The 13,347-nt window shown below is 47.3% G+C and overlaps 1 protein-coding gene across 1 annotated transcript; it reads right to left on the bottom strand.

Annotated features, from left to right (window-relative positions):
• Positions 1 to 1,945: 1,945 nt before the first annotated feature.
• Positions 1,946 to 11,372, bottom strand: CCKAR (cholecystokinin A receptor). Its single transcript, XM_047799005.1, has 5 exons — positions 11,073 to 11,372; positions 10,120 to 10,371; positions 5,922 to 6,183; positions 3,690 to 3,817; positions 1,946 to 2,518 (listed from the first exon to the last, which is right to left on the bottom strand). The coding sequence occupies exons 1-5, from the start codon at positions 11,182 to 11,184 to the stop codon at positions 1,986 to 1,988; spliced, it is 1,287 nt and encodes a 428-aa protein (XP_047654961.1). The 5' UTR covers positions 11,185 to 11,372; the 3' UTR covers positions 1,946 to 1,985.
• Positions 11,373 to 13,347: the final 1,975 nt, after the last annotated feature.

The raw sequence follows: 13,347 nt of genomic DNA on the forward strand, positions 1-13,347 counted from the left end.
AATTTCTTCTCCATTAGACTCTCCACTCTCCCTCCACAAAAAAAAAAAAAAAAAAAAAAAAAAAAAAAAACCAAAACGAGGAGTTCCGTCGTGGCGCAGTGGTTAATGAATCCGACTAGGAACCATGAGGTTGCGGGTTCCGTCCCTGCCCTTGCTCAGTGGGTTAACGATCCAGCGTTGCCGTGAGCTGTGGTGTAGGTTGCAGACGCGGCTCGGATCCCGCGTTGCTGTGGCTCTGGCGTAGGCCGGTGGCTACAGCTCCGATTCAACCCCTAGCCTGGGAACCTCCATATGCCGCGGGAGCGGCCCAAGAAATAGCAACAACAGCAGCAACAACAACAAAAAAAATAATAATAAAAAAACAACCCACAACAAACGGCAACACCCATGTCTTGTTAAACTACACAGCACCCCTTGCCCATTCATGGTCACTTCCTGCCATGCTCTGCCCCTCCCCCTACCATATTGATTTTTTTTCTTTTTTGATAATTGAAATCACTAGCCCTTGAGCACCACAAAGGGTATCAGTCATGGACCCAGGAAAAAAGAAAAGCTCACTTCTCAGATGCCCGGAGCATGAAAACTATGAAAAAAAAGGGAAGGAGGGAGAGTGAGAGGGAGAGAGCACAGGAGCGAGCAAGCATGGGAGAGGGGGAGTGGGAGGGAAGAGGCTTGCTAGATTCTATTCTAGAAGGGTATGTCCTGGCATCTACACGCATAGCCTGTGCCTTCCTTTAAGTTGAGATTTCTATGCTAGAGGAGAGAGATTTCAACACTCAGTTTGCAAAGAAAAGAAGTTCCCATGCAAACGCCAATTGCTGCAGAGAAATGCAGAATGATATCGTTTCTGAATCCAACCTCCATTCACTATTCTTTTTTAAAACACACCCAAGAGTAGACTTATAGGAAAAGAACACACTCCTATGTTCATCTTACGGACAAAATTACACTTATGAATAAACACAGATTGCATTTAAAGGCACGGACAGCTTTGGCATTCAAAAGCTATTTGTAAATTGAGTCCAAGTGTGCCAGTTTCTATTCTGGGCCCAACTCCACATGTTTCCAGCTTGGCCAGGTACATAGGTTACAGCTCTCCTTCGTACCTGGAGGTCTTTCCAGAAAAGAGGATGAGTATGGAAAATTAAGTTGAGGCAAAGAAGCCATCAGGTTTAGTATCACCACATAAAGGTGGAGTTAAGCAACACATACTATTAACGTAGAAAAATATTTCTATGCCCTTGGCAGCATTTAACTTTCGCTATGATAAGGCATCTTCCATCCAGCTGCTTCCCACTTAGTCTTGTCTTTCCAGAAACATAAGTTCCAAAAATTCCAACTTTTAGACAACGGTCCTTATGCTATTCTGCGAACAACATAAACGCGTATCTCTGACAGTTCCTGACCGACCTCGAGGAGAGTAAGTCAGGCTGTTCTCATACTACAGAAAACAGCCAGAAGAGGGTTCGCTTCGCGTTCCAGCTTGCGGTCATGATGAGGTGGGTGGCGACAAAATGGACATGAAAGAGGGTCGGACTCCTGGGAAGCCAAGCAATCTCCACAATTCTGCATCAGCAGAGGCAGCAGAGGACACAACGGTGGCCCCGTGCAGAGGGAGCGGTCACCCTGGATGTTCTAGAACCTTCTAAAGCTCAGTAGGGCCCACCTCCCCATCTGAACACATGCTTGGCAATTACACGTGCAGCCGGAGTCCTGTGGGACTCCCGTCACTCGCCTGCTGAGGTTGTTCTCAGGGTGACCGTTTCCAAAAATGCCCTGCCTGCACCGCCTGGAAACCCAGCCACGGCCGCACCGCCGTAGTGTCTCCCTGGAGCCCGGATGACGAATGACGGAGGCCAGGCAGACAAGGAGTAGTTTCCGCCGGGAGGGCCCTTGCTTCTCCTTCAATTCCTGCCTTCGCCGCCTCCTCTGCGTCCCCGCTCGGTCCCCGCTCCTTCCTGCGGCGCCGGCGGCCAGGGCGCCGCTCACGGGGGCGGCGCGGCGGGGCTCGCGTGGCTGTACGAGCACCTGGACAGAGAGGCCCGCGTGGTCCTGCTTTCCGCCTCCTCCCCCAGCTCCCCTCGCGCTCCTGGGGGACCGGGGTTGGGGCAGCAGGGGAACGTGGCCAGGAAGCCGAGCCGGAAGCGCTGGTTCATGAAGCAGTAGATGATGGGGTTGACGCAGGAGGAGGTGTAGGAGAGCAAGAGGATGAAGGAGATGGGGGTCCCCGAGAGGCGGCGCTCCGCCGAGGCCGCGTCGAAGGCCCGCCAGGCGTTGGCGCTGAAGATGGGCATCCAGCACAGGAAGAAGAGAATCACGATGACCACGAGCATGCGGATCACCCGCTTCTTGGCCATCAGGTTGGCCGCGGGGCTGCTGCTCCTGATGCGGTTGACCTTGCTGCCACCGCTGGTGGACAGCTGCTGCAGCTGCAGCTTCCTTGGGGACTTGGACTTCTGCAGGTAACACCCATCGCTGTCCTCGTATCTGCCGCTGCTGCCCGTGCTCGGGTTCCTTTCTGGGTGGGCAAGTGCCATCACTTAGTTTTCGGGATGGGTCATGCCAGACGGAAGGCATGGAACCCCTGCCCACTCCATCAAGAGGCTAAACCAGACCTGAGCTGCATTATTGGGCGGGCAACTTTGAGCCTGCACTGATGTGGGTAGATATTGTCTACACTAGTCCTCTCCTTTAAATGAAAACTAGTAAAACACAGTATGTGATGTAGAGAATGTGAAAGGAAAATAATATGTATATAGATCCTAGGGATAAACATTGGTGAAGAATGAATATTCACATTCTTCTTCCTTTCTCCAGCTCCTCAGGGGAAAGTTTCCTGCCTGCTCCAGACTGCTTTTACTGTGAGCACTCCGGCTAACCGGCTAACCGGCAGAAATCATCAAAAACCAAACAAAGGGAGTTCCCATTGTGGCTCAGAGGTAAAGACCCTGATTCGTAGCCGTGAGGATGCGGGTTCGATCCCTGGCCCTGCTCAATGGGTTAAGGATCTGGTGTTGCCACGAGCTGTGGTGTAGATTGCAGACGTGGCTCGGATCCTGTGTTGCTGTGACTGTGGCGTTCGTTGGCCGCTACCGCTCCGATTCCACCCCTGGCCAGGAACTTCCATAGGCTATAGGTGCAGCCCTAAAAACAAAACAAACAAAACAAGGAAGACCTGTACGTTGTATACATGGTAAAGAGCTGAGTAAAGGGTGGCGTGAGAAGCGGGTGAGAGATGCCAACAAAGGTGTCAGGTAGGTTTTGGTGGAGAGTGGATTGTAATGAGTGGGGTGGAAGGGAGGCCCTGGGGCATCTGCAAGGGGAGTGAAGGGAGAGAGAGGATGGGGACTGGAATTACAGTCAGCTTTGGTTGTGGAAGGGGGTCCATTTGGAGGCACCATCACAGAGAGCCTGGACCCGTGGACCCTCAGCTTGTAATCGGGTGAGGTGTGTATTATCTCATTTTATTCCGCTCAGCACCCTTTTGAGAGGAATAATTTCTCCATCTGAATAGATGAGGAAATAGAGACACTGGGTCTCACGGCTATGTCTTATGACACAGAGTCTCCTAAGAAAACTTTTGAAAACCTCTGATATACTCTATACACGCTCTGAGTATATCTATTTAAGTTACAGAAAACAAGCTTTTGTAATCTTTGGGCATAAACATACAGCTAAGAGATAGTTACCTCTAGCAGACTTCTTCTGGCTAGCATCAAATTTTATCCCTTGGTAGAGTTCCAGCGAGATTAATCCATATGCCACCATCATCACAATTCCAGGAATAAGAAAAAGGATGAGTAATAGGAACGTGTGCCTAATAAAATAAAAAGCAATCCAATAACCAGCAGCTCCAGCATTTCAGACTCAGATGGCATGGAATAAAAAGGGTTCATCTCCATTTTAATGAGTCCAAGCAAACACATTACTAGTATTTAATATCCTTGGAAATTCTGGAGGGTCCCTCATTCAAAATTGTTTACTTTTTTTTAAATTTCAAATAAAGTCTCTTATGAAGGGCTAGTTAAATTGGAGAAGTTTGCTATAAGTCAGTGCCTGAAAGAAGTCTACATTTAAAGCTAATGAGAGCTTAAAAAAAATAATAATCTGGGAGATCCCGTTGTGGCTCAGCAGGAACAAACCTAACATCCATGAGGATGAGGGTTGGATCCCCGACCTAGCTCAGTGGGTTTAGGATCTGGCTTTGCCATGAGCTGTGGTGTAGGCTGGCAGCTGCAACTCCGATTCAACCCCTGGCCTGGGAACTTCTATAGGCCACACGTGTGGCCCTAAAAAGCAAAAAACAGCAATGAAAACCCAAAAAACAAGCCCATGAGAGTAAGTGAATTTCTCAATAAAGCTGTTACGGAATAATTACAATAACAATTAAATGCATCCATTTACTGATGCCTTATTAAATGTCAATATACTATATATGTATTACTGTATTTAATTCTCATAATAAGCATTGAGATAGGTACTGTTAACATTATACCCATTTTGCAGATGAGGAAACTGAGACCCACGGAGATTGGATAATTTGTCCAAAGTCACACAGCTGGGGGCAAAGGTAGAGTTTGAACCCAGGCAATATGATTCTAGAACCTATGCCCCTGAGCATCACAATATACCATTTGTTGACTTCATAACAACAGAATCGTCAAATGCATAGGTAGCAATGATGGAGAACCTCCTTGTTTCTTGCAAAATAAGACATTCTGGCTGTTTCAACTTGTTGGCACAGCCGTGAGCTCATTCCAGTGCCTGGCGGGCCAGAGCTATGCTTTCTCTAAACGTGTTTGATTCCTGAAGACTTGCAGCCTCTTTATGAGTCTAGCCCCTAAATCACTTTTGCAGTCTGGCATGTGTAAGGTTACACGATTAGGCCATAAAATTGTCAGAGGCTCATAGTGGCCAAGCCATTTCTTATTTCAATTGGACATGTTTTGATAAGATTTCTTTTCAAGTCTTGGAAATGTCCCTCACTTGCAACATAATTCTTCGCGTGTGTGTGTGTGTGTGTGTGTGTGTGTGTGTGTGTTACTTGATTGAAATGAAAAGGGGGGGCGGGGGGGCAGGGAGAGGCAAAGAAAGCAGAGCTTATCTCAGTTTTGAGCCATTTTTTAATGTCTAGCTCCCTCCTTCTAAAACATAGTGCCCTGCAGTATGTAAACATAACGCCTGGCATTTGTATAGCCTTTTAAAATATATTTAATGACATTTTCATAAACAGAGTCTTGTTTGAATCATATCCATCTAAAGAGGCAGACTGAAAAATCTCTCCATCGTTAAATCCTTGTGTAGATAAAAAACTTGAATCTCAGGGAGGTAATACGACCTTAACCAGCATCATCTGCTAGCGAACAAAGAGACAGATATTAGAACCTTGGCTTTTTATTTCTCCTAAAGTGTTCTGTGTAAGTACCATAACTGAAGCGCTAAGTAAAAATCACGTGGGATCTGGGATTTATCCTCAGCCCCACCTCCCATTCTTGGAAAATCACCGTTTTGGAAAACCTTCCGGTCCTCTAACCAGAACCCCCACCAGGCCATCCAGAAGCACGCTGCCTCAGGGTTAAGCCCAGAGGCGCTGTGATCTCTTCAGGTTTGGGACCTTGAGCAACTTTCTTAACCTCTCCACGTCTCAGTTTCCTCATCTGTAAATGGGGACAATAATAGTACCTACCCTCCACTATCGGGTTTTGAGAGGATTATTGAATTAATATACGTGTGGCATTTAACACACAGCACCCTAAGTGGTTGCCATCGCTGTCATCCTAGAGAGAGGTTGAAACAATCCTTCTTGAAACGCCTCCAGGAAACTGATCCCCCCAGACATGCTGGACAAAACACTCCAGGTTTACTCAAAACTGCAAAATGATATCAAGTTGCATGGAACAAAGAAACCCACGGAGCCTTACCAGGACTGCTGCATAACATCATTCGGCAGGAGGAAGCGGCACATGTTCGCAGTCTGGTTGTTACTTTTGGTGAAAGGCACCAGGCTGCTGTAGATTGGGTACGGAGTCATGATGGTAAAGGAGAGGCACCAGGTAGCGGCGATCACCTTCAAAGCGTGGGATTTCGTCTGCCAGACTCGGGACTGTAAGGGTTTGCAAATGGCACCGTATCTCTCCAGCGATATGGCTACCAGATTGAAAGTGGATACGCTCACAGAGGTGCCTGGAAAAGAAACAAAGAAGCGGGTTATGCAGGCTCCGAAATCCAAAGTTTGTTTGCACATCAGCTTAAGCACACCTGACCTGCACAGGTTTAACAGATATCAAAGGAAAACGCTAAGAGGGTAAAGAAACTGTGTGTGTGTATATCTTTAAAAAATGAGGTATTCCCAGCTGTGTTCCAAAAAGGATCTGAGACAGTTAAAAAATGTACTGGCAAATACATCTTATGGTCAGTTTTCAGATAGGTTTATTGAACTTTGATTACAACCTAGCTCCTGCCTAGACTGAAAGCACTCATTAATTAATAACCAAGTGGACGAAATGGGCTCCTATCCCACAGAAGAGGTTTCTGAGTAACCCGTCGAATATCTTTAATTTTGAGCATGATCTGCATAGTTAAGTTGACCTTTTAACTTAATGTTCTCAAGGACCGTGACCCCTGAAGTTCACTGGGATCTAAGCTAGGAGCATTAAAACTCTTGCTGAAAATTTCTAGTACAGACTGTTTTTACTTTTATTTTTTAATTTTTTTTCCCCCCAGTTGAGCCTCCTGAACTAGCAGCTGTCTCCCAAGTCTAATTTTGAGCAGGAGTTTGTTTTTTTTTTTTTTCCTTTTATGCCACAAATGTGGCATATGGAAGCTCCCAGGCGAGGGGTTGAATTGGAGCTGCAGCTGCTGGCCTATGCCACAGCCACTGCAACGCCAGATCCAAGCCACTTCTGCGACCTACACTGCAGCTTAGGGCAATGCTGGGTCCTTAACCCACTGAGCCACGATGGGAAGTCCTCAGACTTGCTCCCACGGCATATGGAGGTTCCCAGGCTAGGGGTTGAATCAGAGCTGTAGCTGCCTGCCTACGCCAGAGCCACAGCAACGTGGGATCCAAGCTGCGTCTGCGACCTACACCACAGCTCATGGCAACGCCAGATCTTTAACCCACTGAGCAAGGCCAGGGATCGAACCTGAAACCTCATGGTTGCTAGTCGGATTCGTTAACCACTGAGCCACGATGGGAAATCCCCCAGACAGTTTTCAAGAGTGAAACATTCTAAATTTCAAAGGAGAGTGTTGGAAAAATCTCCATATTTTAAAGTTTTCCCTGGGTGGGAGGACTAGGGCTTCCTTATTCATTTTGCTCTTCTGTGTTTTTTAAAAGGAACATAGATTATCAGTGAGAAAGACATCAAAACACCTCATTTAAAAGGCACAGTGTATATGTAAAATAAATAATTCAAGACCTGCTGTATAGTGCAGGGAATTCTACTTAATATTCTGTAATAACCTATATGGGAAAAGAATCTGAAAAAGAATGGATGTATGTGTATGTATAACTGAATCACTTTGCTCTACACTGAAAACTAACACAACATTGTAAACCAACTAGACTTCAATACAAAAAAATCAACAAAACCAAACCAAGAAAGGGTGTACTTACAGAGTCAAAAAAGCTTACTTTTCCTTAATTTTTGTATTTTGTATGTGTATGCTTAATATAATAATATTAATATTATTATGCGCATACTTAATATAATATATTAAAGGGAATTAGTATAATATTATATTAGAATATTATTAGTATATGATTATATTAGTATACTAAAATTAAAGGGAATTAGCATATTATTATTTTAGTATATTATAATATACTAATATATATAGTATTATACCATAGTATATAGTAGTATAATATAATAGTATATACTACTATATACTATGGTATAATACTATATATCCTATAGCATTATAAGTATGTAAGTATAATATACTTATTCCGTTCAAATTCCCTTTAATTCTTCGTCCTGAATCCTGAATTCTGTCGATTCTTCTCTTATCTCTTACCATGATTTCTCAAACCTTAGAATTAGTCTGAGATTGAGAGACATTCTTGGCTTGAGGCCTTTTGGGAAACTACATATGAAAATGTTCTTTTTCTGAAGGGAATACCCAATAGTGCTCCTTAGAGAAACCTATAACCCCCAAACCATTAGATAAGAACTCATGTTCTGAGACAAGATTTGCTGTGTTTCATAGGTCTTTACCCTAAGGAGTTGAGGACGTTTCGATTCGAGCGTACAGCCCCAAACTTCTCAGAACCAAATCTATAAAATGGGTTCACTGTAATTCTAAGCCCCCGCCAGGCCAGCAGTCTTCTTTTGGCTACGTGTTAGGAGTTTAATGAGTGTTCCTTATTAGGAGCAGGACTGAAGAGAAGACAAAATTAAGAGAAGAATTGAAATCACTGTAATAAGAAATGCCACAACACCATTATGGTATTGCAGACACTTTCAGAAGTATCTTGCTTTTCATTTTCTAGAATAGTCTGTAGTAGAAATGTTCAGGAAGAGTTTTAATGCTCCCAGCTCAGACCCCGGCTATTTTAAAAACAGTTTTTATGGAGGTCGAATTCACATAACATTAATCATTTTAACGTGAACAGTTCCATGGCATTTAGCACATCCCCAGTGCTGTGCTGCTCCACAAGCCCTTGTTTTAAATCTCCTCGCACAAACCCCGGTTAAGATTAGTAAATATTATCGTAAGCTCTATATGGACAGGTCCTGCAAGCCTAAAGCGCTCTGAGATGCTCGTTATTGTGACTGTGACACTGTTTAACAGTGATCCTTTTCACTCGTGGTCCATTTTTCTTTCGGAGGACGTGGACCCCAGATTGACACGTTCTTGGTTATTTGTGGACCCAGATCGGTAATTCATCATCACTTCGTCAGTCCTGGATCCCGCTTCCTCAATGGGGAGCAATAAAGGCTTTTGAAGCTTTCCTGTCTTTGAAGTCTGCCCTAGCCCAGCTCAGCTCTGCATATTTTGCCAGGCTTAGGTCAGAACCAGAACTGCCTCTTCCCTCATTTCCCACCTCTCCTCTGTTCTCCCAACGGGGAAGGGACAAGGCATTCTGGCAGACAGAGGGGACCAAGAGACACGTCTTATTTCAGTGGCAGGAGAGCCACGACAGTCGGCAAAGCGAGGCTGTGTCCTCACCAACCACTGTGGTGGCTACCGGTCTGGGTTCAAGTCAGCTCAGTGGCTTACCATCTGTGTGTCCTTGAGCACATGGGTAACCTCTCTGTGCCTCTCTTCCCTTCTCAATGAGACAAGGATGAATAACTGTATACGCTGCATAGGGTGTAATATGATCCTGGAAGTAAAATCTTAAAGCAATTAGTAGGACAGCTGGTACTCAAAAAAAAAGTACTCAAAAATGTTAGCTCTTTTGATGGTTCTTATCATCACTATCATTTTGAATGGCAAAGGCAGAGAGCTGTGTATCTCAACAAATCAGGGTCAGGTCAGCCTAGTGACCCACAGGCTCCGGGAGCAAATTCAACTCCCAGCCTAGTGGCAGAGCGTGCTTTCTCTCTCTCTCTCTCTCTCTCTCTCTCTTTCTCTCTCGATGATCCCTGCTCCTAGGAAAACAGGCTGGGAAGTGGATCTTGAGAAGGGAATCCAACCTCTGATGACGCTGATTCTCAAATAGCCCAGTTCCCTAGGACAGCCCGAGCACCAGCAGGAAGAGCCCTCTTCCAGCCCCGCTGGCCACCCCAACAGCCACGCTTCAAGGTGGGTAGAGCTCAGAGTACAATCAACACCTTCCAGGAATGGACAGAGCAGCTGGAACCTGTCTTTCTAACAGCAGCAAGGAAAGCCATCTCCTCTGTGGCTTCTCACCAACTTATTCCCACGCTGAGACTCAGACCTCTGAAACGGGGGACTGACTTTGGGGGAGTTGGGAGGCCTGATCCTCACAAAGCCAGCTCCTCTGTTCTTACTCATAGCCCCACACAACCAGATGTTTAGGGTGTTTTTTTTTTTTTTTTTAACCTCAGCAGGGCTCCTGCCCTGAGGCTGTCAGGGGTTTGGGAAAGTCTGGGGCCGCATAGGGTCTTGGGGGAGCTCCAGGACTCGTCACCAGCAGCTACTCACCCATGAAGTAGGTGGTGATCTTGCAGACGGCACTCCCGAAGATGAAGTCCTTGAGCAGGTTGGGGATGAGGTTGAACGGCATGCAGACGAGGCAGAGCAGGAGGTCGCTGACGGCCAGGGAGAGCAGGAAGATGTTGGTGACAGTCCTCATTCTCTTGTTCCGAATCAGCACAGTAATGACCAGCGTGTTCCCCAGGATGCTGAGCAGAAATATCACCGAGTACAGGAGAATCTGCACGGCCGGCTGCCACTCTGCCGCGACCGGCACCGATGAGCCGGAGGGAAGGAGGTTGTGGGAGCAGGATGTTAAAACCTGAGCACACCAAGCAAACGTATGCCCTGCCGATTTTGGGGGGAGGGGGTGCAGGGCGTACATCATGGAACCCAGCTCTCCCCATACTTACAATATTTTGCAGAAACAAAGTGAGGAGAGCACAGAGCGACGTCGTCGAGGCTTAAATGGTTGGTCTGTTAAAGGATCCCTCGGGGAACCACTTTTTCTTAAGAACAGTGCTCCTCCAGTGAATCAGGATTGCTTTCTTCCCTAGCTGCTAAGCAGTTTTCGCTTTAATCGCTTCTTCACACTGATTTCCCCCAAGAAAAGGCCACAGCTAGATTGTGACAGCGCCTTTTCTGTGATGCTTGTAAGTTCAAGCTTCGACACTTGTCCTCCCTTCTGGCCACCCTTCAGCTCCTCCTCCTACCCCTTTTGTGCCCCCAAGTTCTATCCATGAATCCCAGCTCTCCCGTGGGGGAACAATAAGAGCCCTGAACTCGATTCTGCTTTTTGACCTCTTATCCAAACTTCTGAGCAGCTGACTTTATCCAGCCTGGCCTCACGAGGACCTGGTTCTATTTTGCTCAATCAGCCTTGCCGTTACGGATGTCTCCCCCACCCCCGCCACCCCAACTTAATAGTTTTCTGAATAAAAAGAATGGTCTCTGCCACCTACCTTGGGAAGGATGGGGCTGATCCAAACAGAAAAGCGTCTCATTTTCGATCCCCAGTTCGCAGGGGGGAGTGATGTTGCTTCCATTCATAAGAAGGCTGTGGACCACATCCATCCTTGCCTGCTGCTTTCCCCCAAGTGCTGGCGAGCTGGTGAACGGCTCCTGCTCGGCTCATTCCTCTAAAGACGGACTGCAGAGTCTCCCAAGTGCAACCTGCCCTGCGGGGCAGGGAGGTGGGGCAGTGAATTCCAGGTGCGGGCTTCTGCAGCCATTCTTAAAGGGACTGGAGTTCAGCACACTCAGTCCGGCTGGGCAAGCATGTGCACTCCTGTCTTGGAAAGAGCAGCTGATGTGAGCCAAGCCCACTCCACCTTCCAGGCCCACCCCATTCCTGGGCCAGCGCAGGGCCCTGAGCGCAGCCAGCCTTCCTGTGAGTTAACCCTTCCTGGAGTGATCGCTGCTTTTACACTCGCGTGCACACGTGCGTGGACAGACACATGCATGGGCACAGACGCACACGCTTCCCCGGTACCTCTCTTCTCTGTATAGGAACCTGTCACCATCCCAGACACAAGCAGAAGAAAGCCCGCCGTGGCTGTGTGAGGCAGGAACAATTAACAATTAACAGATACCATAATACAGAGCATCAGGACCTAAGGAGATGGAGTTTCTACCTCCTTATATAAAAGCAATTAGTGCCTTTTTAGCTTTGGAATGATGCCCAGCAATGTGTGTGGATATAACTGCCGGCTGGTTGTTAAGTTGTTACCAATCAGGGGGTGATTTCTTGTGGTCTCTGCCCTTGTTAACTGAAGCCAGGGGGTGCTTTGGCTCTAGGTGCCTGGATCCTTGTTACAGAAGCACTTAGGAAGATGTTTCATGCTTTCATTTATTCATGCGTCCATTCACTCACCCGTGTTCATAAGAGTCAGCTGTTTGCCAGGTACTTTTTTAAACACGTAAGCAAATAATGAACAGGATATTTCAAATGCGTGAAGCACCCCCAAAGAAATAAAGCAGGATGGAGTAAGGGAGAGGGATGGATGGGGGGTGGTTAATTTATACGGGGTATCAGGAAGGGCCTCCCGTAGGAGGAGGCCGTGATCAGAGAGCTGGGTGACCAGGAGGAGGAAGGCTTTGGTGATCTGGGGAAAACTGCTGCCAGTCTTTTTGGCAGAGGTGATGGCACGAGCAAAGGCCCTGAGGTGGGAATGAACTTGGCCTTTTGAGGAACAGTTAGACGTAGGAATGAGTAAGGGTGGACTGTGGGAGGTGAGATTGCGGGGGGCGGGGGTGGCGACCAAGGGCTCTGGCTTTTCTGTGAGACCTTGTGCTGCTGGCAAGCTCCTCGGGCCCCATCATACACTTGGTCTCCCCAGATGAGACCTTTGGGAAAGCAGAGGACAGCAGAGGGCGCTGTGTTTCTCACATGCCGCCGGGCCCAGCAGAGACCTGGACTGGACACATCTGGGCCCTCGTGTTCTGACAGCGCTCTCAGTTGACAGGGCAGCTTGTTTTATATTTGCTGGATCCCTGGCCGGCACAGATGAACTAAGGGGCATGTTTACTGCCCAGGCTCAGGATGTGGGGCTGGGAAGAGAGGGGTACCTCTTGTCTTTGAAATCACGAACAACTCATGTGGGAGGCCCTTAGTCATGGGAATTAGAAATGGAGAAACGCTGGAGTTCCCGTCGTGGTGCAGAGGTTAACGAATCCGACTAGGAACCATGAGGTTGCGGGTTCGGTCCCTGCCCTTGCTCAGTGGGTTAACGATCCGGCGTTGCCTTGAGCTGTGGTGTAGGTTGCAGACGCGGCTCGGATCCCGCGTTGCTGTGGCTCTGGCGTAGGCCGGCAGCTACAGCTCCGATTAGACCCCTAGCCTGGGAACCTCCATATGCTTCGGGAGCGGCCCAAGAAATAGAAAAAAGACAAAAAAAAAAAGAAATGGAGAAGCTCTCAGTAATTATTAAGAGGACAGGTTCTGGCAACAGACCCGGGATCAAATCCTGGCTTCACTGGTTACTTGCTGGGAAATACTGGGTGGGTTTCTTTCTTTTCTTTTTCTTTCTTGTCTTTTTTTTTTTTTTGCTTTGCTTTTTCTTTCTTTCTTTTTTGTTTTTGTTTTTTTGCTTTTCAGGGTGGCTCCTGTGACATATGGAGGTTCTGTGGCCGCCATCCTATGCCACAGCCATAGCATTGCAGGATCTGAGCCGCATCTGCGACCTACACAACAGCTCATGGCAACACCGGATGCTTAACCCACTGAGCGGGGCCAGA

The sequence above is a fragment of the Phacochoerus africanus genome, chromosome 10 (genome assembly GCF_016906955.1).
Source record: "Phacochoerus africanus isolate WHEZ1 chromosome 10, ROS_Pafr_v1, whole genome shotgun sequence".
Taxonomy (NCBI): Eukaryota; Metazoa; Chordata; class Mammalia; order Artiodactyla; family Suidae; genus Phacochoerus; species Phacochoerus africanus.